This window comes from Panulirus ornatus, chromosome 3 (assembly GCF_036320965.1).
Source record: "Panulirus ornatus isolate Po-2019 chromosome 3, ASM3632096v1, whole genome shotgun sequence".
NCBI classification, from domain to species: Eukaryota; Metazoa; Arthropoda; class Malacostraca; order Decapoda; family Palinuridae; genus Panulirus; species Panulirus ornatus.
This window is the reverse complement of record NC_092226.1, coordinates 21,016,843-21,043,310: the sequence shown is the minus strand read 5'-3', so window position 1 is coordinate 21,043,310 and position 26,468 is coordinate 21,016,843. Positions and strand designations below refer to the sequence as shown.

Sequence of the window (26,468 nt, the reverse complement as noted above, 5' to 3'; positions counted from 1 at the left end):
AACACACCCTCTTCTCTCCCAACCACACTCTTCCTTTCCACGCATCTCTCTTACTTTTTCATTACTTACTCGATCAAACCACCTCAGACCACATATCGTCCTCAAACATTTCATTTCCAAGGCATCCACCCTCCTCTGTACAATCCTATCTGTAGCCCATGCCTCACAACCATATAATATTGTTGGAACTACTATTCCTTCAAACATACCCATTTTTACTCTCCGAGATAATGTTCTCTCCTTCCACACATTTTTCATTGCTCCCAGAACCTTTGCCCCCTACCCCACTCTGTGACTCACTTCCGCAGTCCCATTCGCTGCTAAATCCACTTTCAGATATCTAAAACACTTCACTTTCTCCAATTTTTCTCCATTCATACTTATATCACAGCTCAACCCTAGTGAATCTAATAACCTTGCTCTTATTCACATTTACTCTCAACTTTCTCCTTTCACACACATTTCCAAACTCAGCCACCAACTTCTGCAGTTTCTCACTTGAATCAGCTACGAGAACTGTATCATCAGCAAACAACTAACTCACATTCCCAACAAACTGCATACTTGCCTCTCTCTTGCAATCACCTCTCTAACCACCCCATCTATATTAAATTAAACAACCACAGGGAGATCATGTATATTATCATTTAAAGAATACAAGGAAGGTAATCGAAATTATTGGACAGTAATTGGCTACCCGTCATTTGTGATGGATACAACCCAGAAATATGCCAAAATGTACTGGAGGAGCACACTATATGCCACCAATATTATAAAATTTTGTGTTTAAAAGAGCCATACAACAGGATTTGACATGAAATATGAAAATATTTGTTCCCAAAGAAAAAATGAAATTATTTCACAACTGCTTTCACCAGATTGGTCTACCAACCATGTCTTGAATATCAAAATATTTAAGCACAGAATTTTTCTAAAGGAAATAAAAAAAGCCTTGTATTATAATATTAAAACAGTCAAGAAACAAGTGATAGAGTCCTCAACTTACTGAGGAAAAAATATGAGAAATTTCTGTGGGAGCATATTGGTAATGCACTTTATAAATGTTATGAAAGTAGGGTGATCAACACTTAGAATTAGCTGAAGTGTACTTGAACAATACAGTGTGTACCATCAAACTTGGCTGAGATATATTCAAATGAGCCAGTAGAACAATGTTTGATATGAAATGGGAAAAAGTTTCATGGCTGAAGAAGAAAATTATTTCACCATTGTGCTTTCCCTGGGTCAGTCTCCCAAACTGGAATATCTTAAATACTGAAGTAATAGAATGAAAAAAGATATTTTTAAGAAATGAAACATTATCGTAATGATATCTGTGACAATGATAATATTTTTATACATATTTGCCATTTCCAACATTAGCTAGTTAGTGTCAAGAACAGAGGGCTGAGCCTTAGAGGGGAAAACCCTCATTGGGTCCACTTCTCTGTTCCTTCTTTTGGAAAAGTAAGAACTAAAGAGGAGGATTTTGCTCCTACCTCAAGTTTTAGATTTTTCCCTTGGTAAATGTATGGCTGTATCACACTTCTTCACTGTTTTAATCATAAGTGATTTTTGTTTTATTTCAAAATTGAATTTTTATTTTCAGTACTTTAGAAATATTCTGTTTGGAGGGAGACCGACCTGGAGAGATCACTAGGGTAAAATGATTGAGTTTTCATCGGCTGTGATTTTCTTTTTTCTTTGAAGAATTGTTGCACCAGCCGATTTTAAAGTGCTCTAACTTAACTTTTAGGTATGTAGATTTTATCGGTTTTTCAGCCACAGGCATTACCATATGATCGTTTTATGCTCATGTTCGTAAACTATAGCAGTTAACTGAGTGAGAGTAGTGAATGAGTCTGATCATGACTACTTTGGGTACTGAACTAAACAGAAATAAGCCGGAAAGTGTTGCCCATCCTAATGTTTTAGTAATGGGTAGATGGCACATTTTGTTAAGGTTGTCAGACTATATGTACAGCCTGATAAAGAAATCATGCTAACTGAATGCTTCTTGTATGAGGAATTACTTTACTTTGAACTCTTAAATATGGTCTCTAAGCATAAACATAGTGGTGAGAATTACTCTACCCCAAGAAGGGCAAGGATAGTGAGCCTCTAGAGCAAAATGTGTACTTACTTGATTGCTTTGCATGTTGTGGTAGTGCACTGTCTGTTGGGAGATACAATGGTTTTAGTGAGTCAGCAACGTGAACTTACATATATATCTATATCTTTGACACGTTTAACCAATTGGAACTACCTCAAGGGGTGACCACAGCAATAGACCCTCCATAACTAATGAAATCCAGTTCGCTTCTCAACCTTTAGTGCCTCACTCTTAACAGGCCACAGGCAGAGGTTAACTCTGGCACAGTGTTTGCAGAGGCTCCTACCTACTGTTCCTACTGACTGCTTTTACTTAATGCTCATGCCTAATGTTCCTGTCTACTACTTCTACCAATGCTTTTACCTAATGATCCTTCCTAAATGTTCTTACCAACTACTTCTGTCTATTGCTCCTACCATTTTGCTAAAATACAGGGCTAGCGCACAGTACTTGCTGCAGGAAAATCTAGAGTTACAAAGAATGAGGTGTGTGAGTTAAGTGTTATTGCACTATGTATGACAAAGAGAGATTGTATGTTTGTGGACATGATACCAGTAGATCGTGTGTGGTTGAAGTAGAAAGACAAGACAGCTACCTGGGTCAGGGGAGTGCAGCTGGACAACCACTGAAGTGCTGACTTGCTCAGTAGTCACCAGTAACACACCAGATGCCCAGGCAGGTAGCACTGGTAATATACCTCCCTGGTCATTGGCTGCCTTCCGACTACTGCCTACAATGTGAACCAAAAAGATTAATGTGGCAGGCTTTTGTCTGGCATAGCAAGCTGTCTGCTTTGTAGCAGAGACCAAGCACAGAGCTTCATGCTGATGCAATACCATCATTCCATACAGTAATATATTTTTATAAAGCATTTTTATTATAATTTTGAAGAATAAACATGTTATTTCTATAGTACAGAATGCTGATTTTTAATTACGAAGTACTTATAATAGGATTTAATGTATGTTTTTCAAGAATTACTTCCCTCTACCTCATATTTCTCATAAGGGTGGTACCTTGTTGACCAGTTTTGCCAAGCATAGGGTTTCCCAAGAACGTAACCTCCACAGTTGATGATGAACCTCTGTGTAAACGAGGAGGTGATGACACCAGCTGGGGAGACGTTTTAATACTCTGCTGTTTTTAGTGCTTACTGTTGTTATCAGTACACTGCCACCACAAGTCTTTATTTTTCCCTGGTTAAGATAAGGCTTATATCACTTGTTCTTTCATTCATAAGGGAGAAAGATTCTTTAACAATATCATTTCGCAATTCAAGATGCTTATCGATGTTTGGGAGACCTATCTGGTGAGAACAGTGGGAGAAGATATTTTTCTTAGGTTACAACTTTTTATATTGAACATTATTGTACCAACTTATCTGAGCAAAACTGGCAATTTGTAATGCATACACTGTGTTGTGCTGGTATATTTCAGCTTATTTCAGGGTTTTGTTGTACCAGTAGCTTGAGATGCACTGTGATTTTTGAAATCGTTAGCTGAGAAAAGGCTTTCCTGATCAATTCACTTTTCAGCTTGATAGTGCAGATGCTGTTATTAACCCCTTAATGGCAAGAATCTTCAAAAGTTCCAGACCCATGCTCAGGTTATCTAGTATTCTAACTTTTTCCTCCAAGGTAAATGACTGTCTTAACATTTTGGCAAGTTTAGTTGTTGCAGAGTTATTTGCTGGGAACAAGTTTAGAATTTTACAAGTAGCAAACAATACTTGTGTTCACAGTGAATGCCAGCAGACAGCTGATGTGTTGGTCATTGTCAAGGTGGCATGGGCAGCATGTATCATGATGGCTATACTATAACATAAAGATGGGAGTAATTTGTATCCACTTGTGCTGTCTCTTGACACATCTGTAGTATAGAGACATCATTGAAATGTGCATGATAAGTACAATAATAACTTGAAATGTCCTAATATATTTCTTATTAAAGAAGGATTAATTGATGAACTTGAATATAAAGGTAAGAAAATTAGCAAGACCCCTTTACTTGGGCATAACCATGAGTATCTGACCAGCTTTAAGCTTCTTAAGCACTTCTAATGCAACCCTGAGTGATAGCCTTACTTTATGTACTTCCCTGAGTATATTTAACATTTCTTCCAGACATGCTGAAATTACAACACCTACTTTGGATGCTGTTAATAATAGATTCATATTGAACACAAGAGAGCTTATTTTGCCAATTAATGGGATACAAACTAAATGATATTTTGCTACATTATTACGATGTGACAATAAGTACATTGATACCTCAAAATATGCTAACATGATTTAATGTTTTAAGAAAATTGTCTGTTAGATTAAGAATTAAAAGTTTTATAAATTTGTAAGTTGGGACAAACATGTCACAAATTGATAATGTATCCTATTTCTGAAATGTTGCAGGCAAGAAATGATACTTGTAGAAATATCTCAGTTTGAGTTGTAGTGCAATGCAATGCTGCATACACCCCTAAGAAGTATACTTAGTTTGAACACATTCTTATGTTAACTTCAGCTTGTTGATGCATTTTAGTATGCAAGGATTTAAAGCATTGAAATTGTAACCTTCACCTTCCATGCTTTTTGTATTCAGGTTTTACTTACATGATCATGCATTTCTCCTTCTGTGGGCACACTGTGTTTGGTTATTAGAGAAAGAAGCATCTTTCATTGCTCCTAAGTTAGAGGAAAACACTTTCTCATTGCTTACTTTCTGATTTGCATACATCTGCGAACAGCTTGAGCCTGCCAGCCTGAGATGCAGGGTGCCAACCCTCTCAGAAAGCTTTTGATGAGCCTTACCTGATTGATATCTGTTGTTTGTTCCACACAGCTAGAAATTGTTTAACTAATCCATTTGGCTTGTTTAGACTGGCCCCACACAAACTGGAAAGTGAATGTGGGTAGTCCAAATTTTTTCCTCCTAAGAGCCCTGTCTAGTGTTAGGATATTTATGAGTATTGCTAAAATAGCAGGAGTATCGTGCTATTTGGTTAAACACTCATATTATTGTTGTATTTTAGGCCAAGATGGTGCAAGTGAGAAGATAGAACAAGAGAAACTATGAAGTAAGGGAATTATAGAAAAGATGGAGATGCTTAGTGAAACTTTTTTCAAACTAATTTAGATTTAAAGGGATGGTTGGGAATAGGAGCCTATGATTGAGGAGAGGTGAAGAAGTAGTGAATGTTGAGATTAGTGATCAGGAAATATAAAGTTGGTATTTATTATTATTTTTTCACTGCCAGGGAATTTTTGTGGCTATCATTTTGGCTTTATGGTCTTCTCATTCCATGAAGATATGGTTTTATTATTAAAATTCTTTTCACTGCTAGGGAAATTTTGTGGCTACCATTTTGGCTTTACAGTCATCTCATAGCATGGAGATTTGGTTAGCCATCCACTTAGAGGGCCATATTTGACTGAGCCATTTGGGCCTGGAGTCACAGACAAAGACAGACCACATGAGGACGGGCACACGTTTCTCCCTGCGGGATGTAAATGAATCAGGTAGGTAGATTTCATCACCATCTGGTAGCTTGGTGATCATATACAGCCTCAAACTAGGTATCACAACCTGTCATGTAAATGATTACTGAAGCCTGGGACATCTCGAATATCTTTCAGTGCTCTAACAACAGTTAGTGCTGTGTCCCATAATGTTACATAGTAACACTGATAAGAGTTAGGAGAGACTTTTGGAGTAAATGCAGAACTTTTGAAATGTGACAGGCAGAAATATCCAACATTGGAAATGAGAGATGGCTGGCAGGAATGAAAAACGAGTTTCAGAAGGAATTGCAGTATATAGATCCTGAGGTGGATCAAATATTAAGGGAGCTGTGTATGGAAGAAGAAAAATTAGTGCATAGATGCTTTCATACATTGATATATGAGAGTCTAAAGGGGAATGGTCCTGTAGATGGTTGACTGGTATTAGGAAATGCTCTAAACCCACAACTATTTTCTTTGATACAGGAAATTTTCTTTTATACAATTAGAAAAAAAAGATTATCTTATAATCATGGATTTGATAAAGGGAGACAAAGACTCATGTTTTGAACATAGAAAAAATGTAGATAAAAAACCAAAAAGGCATTATGTCATGGTTGACTATTTTGATTCTGCATTCTTTCCTCAAACACCAAAGTTATGGAATTCTTATCCATCTTTTTATCTTTCCCTCGTCGTATAACCTTTCTGCTTTAGAGTTAGGCCTGCAAACACAAGATGGAGAGCCCTGATTGATGACATTTATCTTTTTTCTCTTACTTTTGCCTCTTCTCTTGAGATGGCCTTGATGGGTGCATTTCTTGCCCATGCCATGTTGGTCACTTTTTAAAAGTTTATTTATTCAGATGTTCAGCAACCTTTGAGCAGACCATTTACACAACTACAGATTTTCCAAAAGTATGGTATTGATATTGCCAAGGGAACTGATAACAGATCCTATTTTTCCCACTATGTAAGTTCTTATATACTTTAAGATTTCATTGCTTTTTTTGTTTACTGTACTTCCAAATAGTATTCCTTGTTTCCAGTTATATTCATTGCACACACATTTTCTCTTACTGTCAGTTACTTATCACTAAAATCATTAAAATCCTTTTCACACTTCCCTGTAGAAGTTTCCACTTACGTCCCCTAGTTGTGTTTACTCCATCTTTGAAAACCTCTCCTTATCTGAATTGGTTAAACCATTCAGTCTTGTGATTCATAAAAAGTCCCTCTTACCTTCTGTTTATATGTCTTGCCACTTTTGTCTCAGTCTCAGTCTTTGTTAGCACAATAACTGAAAAACAGTATGTATGAGAAATTTCATACTTATGCTATTGGCTCTTGAAGAAGGGATGAACTGCCCCCTGGGTATGTAGTTCCATAAATTTGCATATTAACTCCATTGTCAATCTTTCCTCACTCATTCTCTCCATGTGACCAAACCATTTCAAAACACCCTCTTCTGCTCTCTCAACCACACTCTTTTTATTACCACACATCTCTCGTACCCTTTCATTACTTACTCGATCAAACCACCTCACACCACATATTGTCCTCAAACATCTCATTTCCAGCACATCCACCCTCCAGCGCACAACTCTATCCATAGCCCATGCCTCGCAACCCTATAACATTGTTGGAACCACTATTCCTTCAAGTATACCCATTTTTGCTTTCTGAGATAATGTTTTCACCTTCCACACATTTTTCAATGCTCCCAGGACTTTCACCCTCTCCCCCACCCTGTGACTCACTTCTGCTTCCATGGTTCCATCCACTGCCAAATCCACTCCCAGATATCTAAAACACTTCACTTCCTCTTGTTTTTCTCCATTCAAACTTACCTCCCAGTTGACTTGTATCCAGGTGTCCATTTTATTGACCAAGTTAGATGAACAGCTGGGTTGACTGTTAACCAACTGCTACATCCAGGATTTGAACCCATGTGTTCAACCTCGGGTAGCCTGTAAATGAATCACATTCTTGGATGCAAGCCACTATACACAGAGGTCTCTTATGTCCATGAGTTTGTATCCATAACTAGAAGTGAAATTTGAGAAAAGTAGTTGTTTAGATGAAAAATATCAAAATCTTTTAAAAAAAGATTTGTATCAAATTGAATAAATATGAGTCAACTGCACACCTCCTTTGGATTTATTTCTTAGTCTGGGAATCACCTCCATTGTCTATTGTGTCATTTTCATGTAAGGATTAAGTTAAGCATTAACTAACCATATGACACTACTGCTTTCTTTGTGTCTTCTCTCACTGTTAGTGTTTATTCTGATATTGCATCTTCAATAAAAAAAGTCTTTGTTTTTAATATTTAGTAACAAAGATTCAGAGGTACCACTACTGTAGTTTCTGTAGGTAGTAGTTGGCAGGCAGTCACTGAACTGGGAGGTATATTACTGGTACTACCCACCTAGGTATTGGGAGGGTCAGTGACGATTGCATAGTAAGCTGGCACTTCAGTGGCTATCAAGTTGCACTCATTTGACCAGCTAGCTGTCTTTTCTTTCTGCCTTACCCTGATGTGGACTGCTGGCATTTTGTCCACAAATACACACAATCTCTCCATAACAAACTTTTAACTCACACAACTTACTCATGTTAACTTGAGATTTTTCTGTGGCGAGTGCTATGCATCAGCCTTGCCCTATGGCAAAGTGAGGGGAACAATAGATAGAAGTAGTAGGTAGGAACATTAGCTGGGGGCATTAAATGTAAGTAGTAGGCTAGAACATGAGCTAGACACATTACGTAATAGAAGTTGGTAGGAACATTAGGTAAGAATCTCAGAAAACACTTTGCTAGAGCTGCCTTCTGCCAGAGGCCTGCTAAGGGTGAGACACTGAAGGCAAAGAAGTGGCACTGAACTTCACCAGTTATGGAGTCTTTTGCCGTAGCCACCCCCTTGAGGGAGTTCCCAAAGGGAGCAGGTGTCATTGATATGGATAGATACTTTTGCTCTTGAATTAATGAACAGGTTGGCAGTATTTCTCTAAAAGTTTAGACATCTTTGACATATGTTGCTGCTCATTCAGTGGTGCATGATTACACACGACCTCATTTGGGCTTCTGCTAAACTGACATTGTTTCTCATTAAGTCATGAGTTTGCTTTGCATATTTACTTTCTTAGCATGTTTTCATCCATACTTATAACTTATTCCAGCATAGTTCACAAAGTTATTTGACTGTAATTATGTTTTTGATTCATATGATTGCTTAAGTTTTAGATAGAAATTATATTTATCCAAAAGCATCTTGGAAAAAAATTTCTTTAGAATGCGATATAAAGTATATGGCTCGTGAAATATGAAATTTATGATCCACATTCAGTGTGATGATATACCAGCATTTCTTCAGCCCATGTATGTATATCATCACTTAAGATGATGTGCATGCATTCCCTGACAGGCTTTTTTTTTTTTTTTTTTTTTTTTTTTTTTTTTTTTTTTTTATTACCATCTGTTCAGCAATGTCTTTCAGATGAACAGTATCTCTTCACTGTTATTATCAAACTAATGTATACTCTTGATTTATATGTAATATATTTTCCCTGGGGATAGGGGAGAAAGAACACTTCCCACGCATTCCTCACGTGTCGTAGAAGGCGACTAAAGGGGACGGGAGCGGGGTGCTGGAAACCCTCCCCTCCTTGTATTTTGACTTTCTAAAAGGGAAAACAGAAGAAGGAGTCACGTGGGGAGTGCTCATCCTCCTCGAAGGATCAGATTGGGGTGTCTAAATGTGTGTGGATGTAACCAAGATGAGAAAAAAGGAGAGATAGGTAGCATGTTTGAGGAAAGGAACCTGGATTAGTGAGGGGATTAGTCAGGGGTTAGTGAGAGGACAAGAGCAAGGGAAAGAGTAGCACTACTCCTGAAACAGGAGTGGTGGGAGTATGTGATAGAGTGTAAGAAAGTAAACTCTAGATTGATATGGGTAAAACTGAAAGTGGATGGAGAGAGAGGGGTGATTATTGGTGCATATGCACCTGGGCATGAGAAGAAAGATCATGAGAGGCAAGTGTTTTGGGAGCAGCTGAATGAGCGTGTTAGTAGTTTTGATGCACAAGACCGGGCTATAGTTATGGGTGATTTGAATGCAAAGGTGAGTAATGTGGCAGTTGAGGGAATAATTGGTGTACATGGGGTGTTCAGTGTTGTAAATGGAAATGATGAAGAGCTTGTAGATTTATGTGCTGAAAAAGGACTGGTGATTGGGAATACTTGGTTGAAAAAGAGAGGGTTGAAAAAGAGAGATATACATAAGTATACGTATGTAAGTAGGAGAGATGACCAGAGAGCGTTATTGGATTACGTGTTAATTGATAGGAACACAAAAGAGAGACTTTTGGATGTTAATGTGCTGAGAGGTGCAACTGGAGGGATGTCTGATGATTATCTTGTGGAGGCGAAAGTGAAGATTTGTAGAGGTTTTCAGAAAAGAAGAGAGAATGTTGGGATGAAAAGAGTGGTGAAAGTAAGTGAGCTTGGGAAGGAGACTTGTGTGAGGAAGTACCAGGAGAGACTGAGTACAGAATGGAAAAAGGTGAGAACAAAGGACGTAAGGAGAGTGGAGGAGGAATGGGATGTATTTAGGGAAGCAGTGATGGCTTGCGCAAAAGATGCTTGTGGCATGAGAAGTGTGGGAGGTGGGTTGATTAGAAAGGGTAGTGAGTGGTGGGATGAAGAAGTAAGAGTATTAGTGAAAGAGAAGAGAGAGGCATTTGGATGATTTTTACAGGGAAATAATGCAAATGAGTGGGAGATGTATAAAAGAAAGAGGCAGGAGGTCAAGAGAAAGGTGCATGAGGTAAAAAAGAGGGCAAATGAGAGTTGGGGTGAGAGAGTATCATTAAATTTTAGGGAGCATAAAAAGATGTTCTGGAAGGAGGTAAATAAAGTGTGTAAGACAAGGGAACAAATGGGAACTTCAGTGAAACAGGATAATGGGGAGGTGATAACAAGCAGTGGTGATGTGAGAAGGAGATGGAGTGAGTATTTTGAAGGATTGTTGAATGTGTTTGATGATAGAGTGGCTGATATAGGGTGTTTTGGTCGAGGTGGTGTGCAAAGTGAGAGGGTTAGGGAAAATGATTTGGTAAACAGAGAAGAGGTAGTAAAAGCTTTGCGGAAGGTGAAAGCCGGCAAGGCAGCGGGTTTGGATAGTATTGCAGTGGAATTTATTAAAAAAGGGGTTGACTGTATTGTTGACTGGTTGGTAAGGTTATTTAATGTATGTATGACTCATGGTGAGGTGCCTGAGGATTGGGCGAAATGCTTGCATAGTGCCATTGTACAAAGGCAAAGGGTATAAAAGTGAGTGCTCAAATTACAGAGGTATAAGTTTGTTGAGTATTCCTGGGAAATTATATGGGAGGGTATTGATTGAGAGGGTGAAGGCATGTACAGAGCATCAGATTGGGGAAGAGCAGTGTGGTTTCAGAATGGTAGAGGATGTGTGGATCAGGTGTTTGCTCTGAAGAATATATGTGAGAAATACTTAGAAAAGCAAATGGAATTGTATGTAGCATTTATGGATCTGGAGAAGGCATATGATAGAGTTGATAGAGATGCTCTGTGGAAGGTATTAAGAATATTTGGTGTGGGAGACAAGTTGTTAGAAGCAGTGAAAAGTTTTTATCGAGGATGTAAGGCATGTGTATGTGTAGGAAGAGATGAAAGTAATTGGTTCTCAGTGAATGTAGGTTTGCGGCAGGGGTGTGTGATGTCTCCATGGTTGTTTAGTTTGTTTATGGATGGGGTTGTTATGGAGGTGAATGCAAGAGTTTTAGAAAGAGGGGCAAGTATGTAGTCTGTTGTGGATGAGAGAGCTTAGGAAGTGAGTGAGTTGTTGTTCGCTGATGATACAGCGCTGGTGGCTGATTCGTGTGAGAAACTGCAGAAGCTGGTGACTGAGTTTGGTAAAGTGTGTGAAAGAAGAAAGCTGAGAGTAAATGTGAATAAGAGCAAGGTTATTAGGTACAGTAGGGTTGAGGAACAAATCAACTGGGAAGTAAGTTTGAGTGGAGAAAAAGTGGAGGAATTGAAGTGTTTTAGATATCTGTGAGTGGATTTGGCAGGGATGGAACCATGGAAGCGGAAGTGAATCATAGGATGGGGGAGGGGGCGAAAGTTCTGGCAGCGTTGAAGAATGTGTGGAAGTCGAGAACATTATCTCGGAAAGCAAAAGTGGGTATGTTTGAAGGAATAGTGTTTCCAGCAATGTTATAGGGTTGCGAGGGGTGGGCTATAGATAGAGTTGTGCGGAGGAGGGTGGATGTGCTTGAAATGAGATGTTTGAGGACAGTATGTGGTGTGAGGTGGTTTGATCGAGTAAGTAATAATAGGGTAAGAGAGATGTGTGGTAATTAAAGGAGTGTGGTTGAGAGAGCAGAAGAGGGTGTTTTGAAATGGTTTGGTCACATGGAGAGAATGAGTGAGGAAAGATTGACCAAGAGGATATATGTGTTAGAGGTGGAGGGAACGAGGAGAAGTGGGAGACCAAATTGGAGGTGGAAAGATGGAGTGAAAAAGGTTTTGAGTGATCGCGGCCTGAACATGCAGGAGGGTGAAAGGCTTGCAAGGAATAGAGTGAATTGGAACGATGTTGTATACCAGGGTCGACGTGCTGTCAACGGATTGAACCAGGGCATGTGAAGCGTCTAGGGTAAACCATGGAAAGTTCTGTGGGTCCTGGATGTGGAAAGGGAGCTGCGGTTTTGGTGCATTATTACATGACAGCTAGAGACTGAGTGTGAACGAATGTGGCCTTTGTTTGTCTTTTCCTTGTGCTACCTCACGCACATGAGGGGGGAGGGGGTTGTTATTTCATGTGTGGTGGGGTGGCGATGGGAATGAATAAAGGCAGACAGTATGTGTTATGGACATCTGTATATATGTATATGTCTGTGTGTGTGTATATATATGTATACGTTGATATGTATAGGTATGTATATTTGCGTGTGTGGACGTGTATGTATATACATGTGTATGTGGGTGGGTTGGGCCATTCTTTCGACTGTTTCCTTGCGCTACCTCGCAAACGCTGGAGACAGTGACAAAGCAAAATGAATAAATATATATTTTCCAAATATTTTTTTTAACATTCTTTGCTCCAATACTGATGTTAGCCAAGAGGAAATTTCCCTCAACAATAATTCCTTTAATGTAGTGTTTTGCCCCAAGTTAGCAGGATATGCTGTTAAACCCAAAGTCTCTTTCATATATAGATTCCTTCAGTTTAATGCCACCTAGATTGTTGTCCTAACTAGGCATCCTTTCCCTGCATCCCATCTTCATCTTATTAATTGTATATCTGACCAATGTTAAATCTACAAGTTGCTTTGTGAGTTATTGCAGTTGATTTAATTTCTTTCTTCCCTTTAGTGTTTGCCATCATTCACAAGTATATTCCAGTCCCTTTGGCAAATCATGCTGTACTATGAGATAAATCTTTTATTACTGTATACATTTAACCTTCCAGCCAATTATCTAAAAACCATGTGTTATGCTATATTTGGTTTTGGTATAGTAGACTTTTTTCCATTCCTAACATATCCATTAGAGAAAAACTGCTTTGAAGGATAATTCTTCCAATATTTTCAAAATCTGTAATTGATTTTAGTGTTTGGGAGTCTTGGAAGTGGAATCTTATGTTTGTGATGGTAGTAACAGAGTGAGGAAATTTCTCTTTCATCCTCCTAAAGTTGCTTTATTATCATGCTTGAGGTTCATATCTCAAGGTATTTTGCTTGAAATAACTGATGAAAGTTATGAATTAGTAGAGTTTTAAGTAGGGGGCTGCTATGCATGTAATAGTTGACCATATCTAGATATTTTGTTTTGTGAAAGATAGATGATTGCTTCATTTTTTGATATCATTGGAAGCCTTTTGATACTTTCTTTCACCTTTCAGAGTAAGTGGAGGGGATCGACATTCTGCTTTGGCTCCTCTCATTCATGACCTCATCATGCAAATGACTTCAGGTGTGATAGAGGCCAGTGTTGGAGGTGCAGATTTTACAGTGCCCCAGGTGGGCATTGATTTACCAGGATTTCCTGTTTTAGTGGCATCTAATCTGGCCTCAAATCCTGGGGACTATGCCTGGGGTCGTGGTGGGTTAGATGCCATCATAACTCAACTGATGAATCAGCTAGATGGTACAGGACCACCTCCTTTATCAAGAGATCAAATTTCACAGATACCTACTTCCAACATCACCAAAGAACAATGTGGTAAGCAACCTGTTATTTCAATGTCTTGATCACAGAGCTTTGTAAGAGTATTCCATTTCATTGTGATTACACAGGGTTTAAGGATAATTTGTACCATTGATATGTTTTATCTGGTCATATATTGCGTATATTTAGAAATTTTAGGGATTTCAAAATTGTTGGCAGTATGATGGGCTGAATCATTTTTGTTTAGAATTTGCACCTCTTATTAAAAGAATACAGGTCCATTTTGAATAAATTCTTTTTGTACAACTTGATACCTAGTGGTTTTCAAAAACCACTTGTTGAACAAAGCATTTGGAACACTGACACTTTTGTAATGCACCCACAGACAAACTGATGGAAAATATGCTAAATAAACTGCTAGAAAGAATCTGGGTAAAGTGAATTATACGGGAATTGAAGTTGGAGGAGAAAGGACTAATTAAAGAAGTGATGGATGAAATAGCCAGGTCCTTAACCCTTTGCCTTAACCATTTATTTCGTAAAGATTGTTTGAAGAAAGAAATAATTTTTTAATTTCATTTCTGAAATATGTAAAGAAGGACAAAATTTATATTTATTTATTTATTTTGCTTTGTCGCTGTCTCCTGCGTTTGCGAGGTAGCGCAAGGAAACAGACGAAAGAAATGGCCCAACCCACCCCCATACACATGTATGTACATACACGTCCACACACACAAATATACATACCTATACATCTCAATGTACACATATATATACACACACAGACACATACATATATATCCATGCACACAGTTCACACTGTCTGCCTTTATTCATTCCCATCACCACCTCGCCACACATGGAATACCATCCCCCTCCCCCCTCGTGTGTGCGAGGTAGCGCTAGGCAAAGACAACAAAGGCCACATTCGTTCACACTCAGTCTCTAGCTGTCATGCAATAATGCCCGAAGCCACAGCTCCCTTTTCACATCCAGGCCCCACACAACATTCCATGGTGTACCCCAGACGCTTCACATGCCCTGATTCAATCCGCTGACAGCACTTCAACCCCGGTATACCACATCGATCCAATTCACTCTATTCCTTGCCCGCCTTTCACCCTCCTGCATGTTCAGGCCTCGATCACTCAAAATCTTTATCACTCCATCTTTCCATCTCCAATTTGGTCTCCCACTTCTCCTCGTTCCCTTCACCTCTGACACATATATCCTCTTGGTCAATCTTTCCTCACTCATTCTCTCCATGTGCCCAAACCATTTCAAAACGCCCTCTTCTGCTCTCTCAACCACGCTCTTTCTATTTCCACACATCTCTCTTACCCTTACATTACTTACTCGATCAAACCACCTCACACCACACATTGTCCTCAAACATCTCATTTCCAGCACATCCACCCTCCTGCACACAACTCTATCCATAGCCCATGCCTCGCAACCATACAACATTGTTGGAACTACTATTCCTTCAAACATACTCATTTTTGCTTTCCGAGATAATGTTCTCGACTTCCACACATTCTTCTAGGCTCCCAGGATTTTCGCCCCCTCCCCCACCCTATGATTCACTTCCGCTTCCATGGTTCCATCCTCTGCCAGATCCACTCCCAGATATCTAAAACACTTTACTTCCTCCAGTTTTTCTCCATTCAAACTCACCTCCCAATTGACTTGACCCTCAACCCTACTGTACCTAATAACCTTGCTCTTATTCACATTTACTCTTAACTTTCTTCTTTCACACACTTTACCAAACTCAGTCACCAGCTTCTGCAGTTTCTCACATGAATCAGCCACCAGCGCTGTATCATCGCCAAACAACAACTGACTCACTTCCCAAGCTCTCTCATCCACAACAGACTTCATACTTGCCCCTCTTTCCAAAACTCTTGCATTCGCCTCCCTAATAACCCCATCCATAAACAAATTAAACAACCATGGAGACATCACACACCCCTGCCGCAAACCTACATTCACTGAGAACCAATCACTTTCCTCTCTTCCTACACGTACACATGCCTTACATCCTTGATAAAAACTCTTCACTGCTTCTAAAACTTGCCTCGCACACCATATATTCTTAATACCTCCCACAGAGCATCTCTATCAACTCTATCATATGCCTTCTCCAGACCCATAAAAGCTACATTACAAATCCATTTGCTTTTCTAAGTATTTCTCACATACATTCTTCAAAGCAAACTCCTGATCCACACATCCTCTACCACTTCTGAAACCACACTGCTTTTCCCCAATCTGATGCTCTGTACATGCCTTCACCCTCTCAATCAATACCCTCCCATATAATTTACCAGGAATACTCAACAAACTTATACCTCTGTAATTTGAGCACTCACTCTTATCCCCTTTGCCTTTGTACAGTGGCACTATGCACGCATTCCGCCAATCCTCAGGCACCTCACCATGAGTCATACATACATTGAATAACCTTACCAACCAGTCAATAATAGAGTCAGCCCCTTTTTTAATAGATTCCACTGCAATACCATCCAAACCTGCTGCCTTGCCAGCTTTCATCTTCCGCAAAGCTTTTACTACCTCTTCTCTGTTTACCAAATCATTTTCCCTAACCCTCTCACTTTGCACACCACCTCGACCAAAACACCCTATATCTGCCACTCTATCATGAAACACATTCACCAAACCTTCAAAATACTCACTCCATCTCCTTCTCACATCACCACTACTTGTTATCACCTCCGCATTTGCGCCCTTCACTGAAGTTCCCATTTGCTCCCTTGTCTTACACACTTTATTTACCTCCTTCCAGAACATCTTTTTATTCTCCCTAAAATTTAATGATACTCTCTCACCCCAACTCTCATTTGCCCTCTTTTTCACCTCTTGCACCTTTCTCTTGACCTCCTGCCTCTTTCTTTTATACATCTCCCACTCAATTGCATTTTTTTCCCTGCAAAAATCGTCCACATGCCTCTCTCTTCTCTTTCACTAATAATCTTACTTCTTCATCCCACCACTCACTTCCCTTTCAAAATGAAAAGAATATTTTATCATAAATGTTATTATTTAAGAAATTTATATATCCCTGGGGATGGGGAGAAAGAATACTTCCCACGCATTCCTCATGTGTCGTAGAAGGCGACTAAAGGGGACGGGAGCAGGGGGCCAGAAACCCTCCCCTCCTTGTATTTTAACTTTCTAAAAGGGGAAACAGAAGAAAGAGCCATGTGGGGAGTGCTCATCCTCCTCAAAGGCTCAGATTGGGGTGTCTAAATGTGTGTGGATGTAACCAAGATGAGAAAAAAGGAGAGATAGGTATGTTTGAGGAAAGGAACCTGGATGTTTTGGCTCTGGGTGAAAGGAAGCTCAAGGGTAAAGGGGAGGAGTGGTTTGGGAATGTGTTGGGAGTAAAGTCAGGGGTTAGTGAGAGGACAAGAGCAAGGGAAGGAGTAGCACTACTCCTGAAACAGGAGTTGTGGGAGTATGTGATTGAGTGTAAGAAAGTAAATTCTAGATTGATATGGGTAAAACTGAAAGTTGATGGAGAGAGATGGGTGATTATTGGTGCATATGCACCTGGGCATGAGAAGAAAGATTATGAGAGGCAAGTGTTTAGGGGAGCAGCTGAATGAGTGTGTTGGTTTTGATGCACAAGACCGTGTTATAGTGATGGGTGATTTGAATGCAAAGGTGAGTAATGTGGCAGTGGAGGGAATAATTGGTATACATGGGGTGTTCAGTGTTGTAAATGGAAATGGTGAAGAGCTTGTGGATTTGTGTGCTGAGAAAGGACTGGTGATTGGGAATACCTGGTTCAAAAAGTGAGATATACATAAGCATACGTATGTAAGTAGGAGAGATGGCCAGAGAGCGTTATTGGATTACGTGTTAATTGATAGGCGTGCGAAAGAGAGACTTTTGGATGTTAATGTGCTGAGAGGTGCAACTGGAGGGATGTCTGATCATTGTCTTGTGGAGGTGAAGGTGAAGATTTGTAGGGGTTTTCAGAAAAGAAGAGAGAATGTTGGGGTGAAGAGAGTGGTGAGAGTAAGTGAGCTTGGGAAGGAGACTTGTGTGAGGAAGTACCAGGAGAGACTGAGTACAGAATGGAAAAAGGTGAGAACAAGGGAGGTAAGGGTAGTGGGGGAGGAATGGGATGTATTTAGGGAAGCAGTGATGGCTTGCGCAAAAGATGCTTGTGGTATGAGAAGCGTGGGAGGTGGGTTGATTAGAAAGGGTAGCGAGTGGTGGGATGAAGAAGTAAGATTATTAGTGAAAGAGAAGAGAGAGGCATTTGGACGATTTTTGCAGGGAAAAAATGCAAATGAGTGGGAGATGTATGAAAGAAAGAGGCAGGAGGTCAAGAGAAAGGTGCAAGAGGTGAAAAAGAGGGCAAATGAGAGTTGGGGTGAGAGAGTATCATTAAATTTTAGGGAGAATAAAAAGATGTTCTGGAAGGAGGTAAATAAAGTGCGTAAGACAAGGGAGCAAATGGGAACTTCAGTGAAGGGCGCAAATGGGGAGGTGATAACAAGTAGTTGTGATGTGAGAAGATGGAGTGAGTATTTTGAAGGTTTGTTGAATGTGTTTGATGATAGAGTGGCAGATATAGGGTGTTTTGGTCGAGGTGGTGTGCAAAGTGAGAGGGTTAGGGAAAATGACTTGCTAAACAGAGAAGAAGTAGTAAAAGCTTTGCGGAAGATGAAAGCCGGCAAGGCAGCAGGTTTGGATGGTATTGCAGTGGAATCTATTAAAAAAGGGGGTGACTCTATTATTGACTGGTTGGTAAGGTTATTTAATGTATGGATGATTCAGGGTGAGGTGCCTGAGGATTGGCAGAATGCTTGCATAGTGCCATTGTACAAAGGCAAAGGGGATAAGAGTGAGTGCTCAGATTACAGAGGTATAAGTTTGTTGAGTATTTCTGGGAAAATATATGGGAGGGTATTGATTGAGAGGGTGAAGGCATGTACAGAGCATCAGATTAGGGAAGAGCAGTGTGGTTTCAGAAGTGGTAGAGGATGTGTGGATCAGGTGTTTGCTTTGAAGAATGTATGTGAGAAATACTTAGAAAAGCAAATGGATTTGTATGTAGCATTTATGGATCTGGAGAAGGCATATGATAGAGTTGATAGAGATGCTCTGTGGAAGGTACTAAGAATATATGGTGTGGGAGGCAAGTTGTTAGAAGCAGTGAAAAGTTTTTATCGAGGATGTAAGGCATGTGTATGTGTAGGAAGAGAGGAAAGTGATTGGTTCTCAGTGAATGTAGGTTTGCGGCAGGGGTGTGTGATGTCTCCATGGTTGTTTAATTTGTTTATGGATGGGGTTGTTATGGAGGTGAATGCAAGAGTTTTGGAAAGAGGGGCAAGTGTGCAGTCTGTTGTGGATGAGAGAGCTTGGGAAGTGAGTCAGTTGTTGTTCGGTGATGATACAGCGCTGGTGGCTGATTCATGTGAGAAACTGCAGAAGCTGGTGACTGAGTTTGGTAAAGTGTGTGAAAGAAGAAAGTTAAGAGTAAATGTGAATAAGAGCAAGGTTATTAGATACAGTAGGGTTGAGGGTCATGTCAATTGGGAGGTAAGTTTGAATGGAGAAAAACTGTTGGAAGTGAAGTGTTTTAGATATCTGGGAGTGGATCTGGCAGCGGATGGAACCATGGAAGTGGAAGTGAATCATAGGATGGGAGAGGGAGCGAAAATTCTGGGAGCCTAGAAGAATGTTTGGAAGTTGAGAACATTATCTCGGAAAGCAAAAATGTTTATGTTTGAAGGAATAGTGGTTCCAACAATGTTGTATGGTTGCGAGGCGTGGGCTATGGATAGAGTTGTGCGCTGGAGGGTGGATGTGCTTGAAATGAGATGTTTGATTACAATATGTGGTGTGAGGTGGTTTTTGAAATGAGATGTTTGAGGACAATATGTGGTGTGAGGTGGTTTGATCGAGTAAGTAATGTAAGGGTAAGAGAGATGTGTGGAAATAAAAAGAGTATGGTTGAGAGAGCAGAAGAGGGTGTTTTGAAATGGTTTGGTCACATGGAGAGAATGAGTGAGGAAAGATTGACCAAGAGGATATATATGTCAGAGGTGGAGGGAACGAGGAGAAGTGGGAGACCAAATTGGAGGTGGAAAGATCAAGTGAAAAAGATTTTGAGTGATCGGGGCCTGAAGATGTAGGAGGGTGAAAGGCGTGCAAGGAATAGAGTGAATTGGAACGTTGTGGTATACTGGGGTCGACGTGCTGTCAATGGATTGAACCGGGGCATGTGAAGCATCTGGGGTAAACCATGGAAAGTTCTGTGGGGCCTGGATGTGGAAAGGGAGCTATGGTTTTGGTGCATTATTACATGACAGCTAGAGACTGAGTGTGAACGAATGTGGCCTTTGTTGTCTTTTCCTAGCGCTACTTCGCACACATGAGGGGGGAGGGGGTTGTTATTTCATGTGTGGCGAGATGGCGATGGGAATGAATAAAGGCAGACAGTATGAATGATGTACGTGTATATATGTATATGTCTGTGTGTGTATATATATGTATACATTGAGATGTATAGGTATGTATATTTGCGTGTGTGGACGTGTATGTATATACATGTGTATGTGGGTGGGTTGGGCCATTCTTTCGTCTGTTTCCTTGCGCTACCTCGCTAACGCGGGAGACAGCGACAGCAAAATAAAAAAAGATAAATAATATGATTTCATCCCAGGGGATAGGGGAGAAAGAATACTTCCCAAGTATTTGCTGCATGTTGTGAAAGGTGACTAAAAGGGGAGGGAGCTGAGGGGCTGGAAATCCTCCCCTCCAGATATTACTTTTCCAAAAGAAGGGACAGAGAGAAGGGGCCAACTGCGGATTTTCGCTCTAAGGCTCAGTCGTGTGTTCTTAATGCTGGAAGTGGCGAATATGTATGGAAAAAATATTTATATTTATTTATTTATTATACTTAATTGCCGTCTCCCGCGTTAGTGAGGCAGAGCAAGGAAACAGACGAGGCATGGCCCAACCCAACTTTCTCATGCCACAGGCATCTTTTGTGCAAGCTATCACTGCTTCCATAAATACATCCCATTCCTCCCTCACTCCCCTTATGTCATTTGCTCTCACCTTTTTCCATTCTGTACTCAGTCTCTTCTGGTACTTTCTCACACACGTCTCCTTTCCAAGCTCACTTACTCTCACCACTCACTTCACCTCAATATTCTTTCTTCTTTTCTGAAAACCTTTACAAATCTTCACCTTTGCCTCCACAAGATAATGATCAGATATCCCTCCAGCTGCCCCTCTCAGCACATTAACATCCAAAAGACTTTTTCACGCGCCTATCAATTAACACATTATCCAATAACGCTATCCAATAACGTTCTCTGCCCATCTCTCCTACTTACACACGTATACTTATGTATATCTCTCTTTTTGAACCAGGCATTCCCAATCACCAGTCCCTATTCAGTTCTTCACCATTTCCATTTACAACATTGGACACCCCATGTACACCAATTATACCCTCAACTACCACATTACTCACCTTTGCATTTAAATCACCCATCACTATAACCCAGACTCATGAATCAAAGCTGCTCACACACACACTCAACTGCTCCGAAAACACTTGCCTCGCATCTTTCTTCTCATGACCAGGTGCATATGCACCAAAAATCACCCATTTCTCTCCATCCACTTTCAGTTTTACCGATATCAATCTACTATCATTCCATATCACCTACTATGTTCTCATTTGCTGGGAATGATAGAGAACTTATCTGGAACATCACATGAGTTATCTTGTTATAATTTCAAAACATACATAACACAAATTAATTTGGGAATATGATTATATGATTATATACACAAAAGTGTATATAATTATATAATCATATTCCCAAATTAATTTGTGTTATGTATGTTTTGAAATTATAACAAGATAACTCATGTGAGGTTCCAGATAAGTTCTGTATCATTCCCAGCAAATGAGAACAAATGAGAGTTGGGGTGAGAGAGTATCATTAAATTTTAGGGAGAATAAAAAGATGTTCTGGAAGGAGGTAAGTAAAGTGCGTAAGACAAGGGAGCAAATGGGAACTTCAGTGAAGGGCGCAAATGGGGAGGTGATAACAAGTAGTGGTGATGTGAGAAGGAGATGGAGTGAGTATTTTGAAGGTTTGTTGAATGTGTTTGATGATAGAGTGGCAGATATAGGGTGTTTTGGTCGAGGTGGTGTGCAAAGTGCGAGGGTTAGGGAAAATGATTTGGTAAACAGAGAAGAGGTAGTAAAAGCTTTGCGGAAGATGAAAGCCGGCAAGGCAGCAGGTTTGGATGGTATTGCAGTGGAATTTATTAAAAAAGGGGGTGACTGTATTGTTGACTGGTTGGTAAGGTTATTTAATGTATGTATGACTCATGGTGAGGTGCCTGAGGATTGGCGGAATGCGTGCATAGTGCCATTGTACAAAGGCAAAGGGGATAAGAGTGAGTGCTCAAATTACAGAGGTATAAGTTTGTTGAGTATTCCTGGCAAATTATATGGGAGGATATTGATTGAGAGGGTAAAGGCATGTACAGAGCATCAGATTGGGGAAGAGCAGTGTGGTTTCAGAAGTGGTAGAGGATGTGTGGATCAGGTGTTTGCTTTGAAGAATGTATGTGAGAAATACTTAGAAAAGCAAATGGATTTGTATGTAGCATTTATGGATCTGGAGAGGGCATATGATAGAGTTGATAGAGATGCTCTGTGGAAGGTATTAAGAATATATGGTGTGGGAGGAAAGTTGTTAGAAGCAGTGAAAAGTTTTTATCGAGGATGTAAGGCATGTGTACGTGTAGGAAGAGAGGAAAGTGATTGGTTCTCAGTGAATGTAGGTTTGCGGCAGGGGTGTGTGATGTCTCCATGGTTGTTTAATTTGTTTATGGATGGGGTTGTTAGGGAGGTGAATGCAAGAGTTTTGGAAAGAGGGGCAAGTATGAAGTCTGTTGGGGATGAGAGAGCTTGGGAAGTGAGTCAGTTGTTGTTCGCTGATGATACAGTGCTGGTGGCTGATTCATGTGAGAAACTGCAGAAGCTGGTGACTGAGTTTGGTAAAGTGTGTGAAAGAAGAAAGTTAAGAGTAAATGTGAATAAGAGCAAGGTTATTAGGTACAGTAGGGTTGAGGGTCAAGTCAATTGGGAGGTGAGTTTGAATGGAGAAAAACTGGAGGAAGTGAAGTGTTTTAGATATCTGGGAGTGGATCTGGCAGCGGATGGAACCATGGAAGCGGAAGTGGATCATAGGGTGGGGGAGGGGGCGAAAATTCTGGGAGCCTTGAAGAATGTGTGGAAGTCGAGAACATTATCTCGGAAAGCAAAAATGGGTATGTTTGAAGGAATAGTGGTTCCAACAATGTTGTATGGTTGCGAGGCGTGGACTATGGATAGAGTTGTGCGCAGGAGGATGGATGTGCTGGAAATGAGATGTTTGAGGACAATGTGTGGTGTGAGGTGGTTTGATCGAGTAAGTAATGTAAGGGTAAGAGAGATGTGTGGAAATAAAAAGAGCGTGGTTGAGAGAGCAGAAGAGGGTGTTTTGAAATGGTTTGGTCACATGGAGAGAATGAGTGAGGAAAGATTGACCAAGAGGATATATGTGTCGGAGGTGGAGGGAACGAGGAGAAGAGGGAGACCAAATTGGAGGTGGAAAGATGGAGTGAAAAAGATTTTGTGTGATCGGGGCCTGAACATGCAGGAGGGTGAAAGGAGGGCAAGGAATAGAGTGAATTGGAGCGATGTGGTATACCGGGGTTGACGTGCTGTCAGTGGATTGAATCAAGGCATGTGAAGCGTCTGGGGTAATCCATGGAAAGCTGTGTAGGTATGTATATTTGCGTGTGTGGACGTATGTATATACATGTGTATGGGGGTGGGTTGGGCCATTTCTTTCGTCTGTTTCCTTGCGCTACCTCGCAAACGCGGGAGACAGCAAAAAAAAAAAAAAAAAATACACAAAAGTTAGGCCATATATACTCAGGATGGTAAGGGAAGGGGTTAACAAATGTCTTCATTGTAGTTTTGCTGTTTTCAATGATTTCTCTGTTATCTCTCAATCATACCAATGTGTGGTTTTCATCTTGTCTCTGTAATATTTGTTAGGATAATTTACAATGGTCATCATGCAGTAAACATTGCCCAACAAAACATAATTAAATGTTAAGATCATGAATATCAAAATGTGAAATATAGCAAATCAGTTTTGTTTCAGATTTATCGTACTGAATTTATATAATTTTCCTTTTTAGGTAAAAGCTAAGTCCAAGTATACTAAGAGCAGCAAGGGATGGGGTTAATCAATGCCTTCTCTCTGGTTGTGGTGTTTTCATTGATTTTTATATTATCACTCAGTCATCCTGATGGAACGACTTTACTTTTCATCTTGTTTCTGAACTTTTTGGACAGTTTTCAATGGTAATCCTTTAGTAAACATTGTCTAACAACCCAAATTATATGTCAATATCATAAATATAACATTTTTTTATTTATTTTTTTCTTACTTGATCACTGTTTCCCATGTTTGCCACATCTGCTCATCTATTCTCTAGCTCTCATGTTTCATGCACTGACACCACATCTCCCTATTTACATCCAGTCCTCACAGATCTCCATAGTTTACCCTGGATGTTTCACATACCTTGGTTCAGTCCACTGACAGCACGTCATCCCCAGTATACCACATCATTCCAGTTCACCCTTTTGCATGTGTTCAGGCCCCAGTCACTCAAGATCTTTTTCACTCCATCCTTCCATCTGCCATTTGGTCTCCCCATTCTCCTTGTTCCCTGCACTTTTGACTCATGTCCTCTTTGTCAACCTTTCCTCGCTCATTCTTTCCATGTGCTCACACTGTTTTGGCACACCCCCCTCTGCTATCTTAACCACACTGTTTTTATTACCACACATCTCTCTCACCCTTTCATTGGTTACTCTAGGGAACCACCTTACACCACATATTGTCCTCAAACATTTCATTTCCAACACATCCACCCCTTTCTGCACAGCCTTATCTAGAGCTCATGCTGTTCCTTCACTCAAACCCATTTTTTTTTCTCTCCCAAATAACATTCTCTCTTTCCACTCAGTCTTCATTGTTCCTAATCCTTTACCCCCTCCCCCACCTTATAACTTATTTCCACTTCCATAGTTCCATTTGCTGTTATGTCCACAACCAGATATCTAAAAACACTTCACTCCTTCCAGTTTTTCTCCTCTTAGATTCACACCCCAGCTAACCTGCCCCTCAACCCTACTTAACCTAGTAACCAAGATGCTATTCACATTTACTCATGACTTTGTCCTTTCACATACTCTTCTAAACTCAGACTTCTGCAGTTTCTCACTTAAATCTGCCACCAGTGCTGTATCATCAACAAACAAGACTCACTTCGTGGGCCCTCTCATCTTCCACAGACTTGCTCTTTTCTCCAAGACTCTCACATTTTGCTCCCTCACCACCCCATCCATAAGCAAATCAAACAATCATGGTGACATCTCACACCCCTACCACAGACCAATCTTCACTTGGAACCAGTCACTTTCCTCTCTTCCATTTTGTACGCAAGCCTTACACCCTTATAGAACTTCGGGAACTTCTTTATGCTTCTAGCAGTTTTCCTCCCACTCTGTAAATTGTAAAGACCTTTCACAGAAAATATCTATTAACCATACCATATACCCTCTCCAGATCCATAAATGCCGCATACAAGTTCATCTGTTTTTTTAATATTTCTCACATTCTTTAATGCAAATGCCTGATCTACACATCCACTGCCACTTCTGAAACCACACTGCCCCTCCCCAATTGGATACTGTGTATATGAAGTTACAGACATAAATTTTCTATTATGTATGTGAAATTTAGTAAGTCAGTTTTGTTTCATATGTATCTTATTTATTTGATTTTTCTTTTTAGATAAGGGCCTGCAATGTTCAGTTTGTATGGAAGACTTCACAGTAGATGAGAGCGTTCGTCAGCTGTATTGTGAACATTGCTTTCACAATGATTGTATCATTCCTTGGTTAGAACTTGTAAGTACGTTTTCTTATTCTAGAATTAAGAATGTTGACATCCTCTTCTTCTCTTTTGCTTTTGAATTGGCCTTGACTGTTAAGCTCTTTACTGTACTTTAGTATGCAACATTATTTGTGATTAGGGATATAGCTACTTTCATATGGGTTGTAGATAGCACTGCTTCAGCCTCATCATGCTTCGTCCTTTGCCCTTGTCATGGTTGTTATATTGTATTTATATATTAATGATGATGCTTTCAAGAGAACTGACTGCATAAGATTACATGTGAGACTATATTAGGAAGCATATTTTGTAATGCATGGTGTTGCATGTATAATGCAGGCAGTGTGTCGATGATTAGTATAAATATAATTTTTCCAATTATTCTGAGAAAAGAATATTGAATTTTCTGCTTTTCAGCATGGAACTTGTCCAATTTGTCGGAAACTGTTATTGGAAGAGGGTCAAGTCACACTAGGAGCCTCGGCAGCATCTAGTAGCAGTAATAGGAGTGCCAGTCCTGGTCCAAGGTGAGCAGGCAAGTAACCCTTCCCACCCTCTTATTTGTTTATAATTTTTGTGCTACAACCACATGGCTCAATAGTTAGACTAAGGTGTTTCATTTTACTT

At 40.0% G+C, this 26,468-nt stretch overlaps 1 protein-coding gene across 2 annotated transcripts in view; it reads left to right on the top strand.

Annotated features, from left to right (window-relative positions):
- Positions 1–26,468, top strand: part of LOC139761215 (E3 ubiquitin-protein ligase RNF115-like) — a 56,439-nt gene that overhangs the window by 17,585 nt on the left and 12,386 nt on the right. The window contains exons 3-5 of one of the 2 annotated variants that reach the window (XM_071685260.1): positions 13,541–13,860; positions 25,740–25,855; positions 26,259–26,368. In XM_071685260.1, coding sequence (XP_071541361.1) covers positions 13,541–13,860; positions 25,740–25,855; positions 26,259–26,368 — 546 coding nt within the window. Of the gene's footprint in view, positions 1–13,540; positions 13,861–25,739; positions 25,856–26,258; positions 26,377–26,468 lie in introns of both variants that reach the window. The other variant, XM_071685268.1, reaches the window with a different exon arrangement.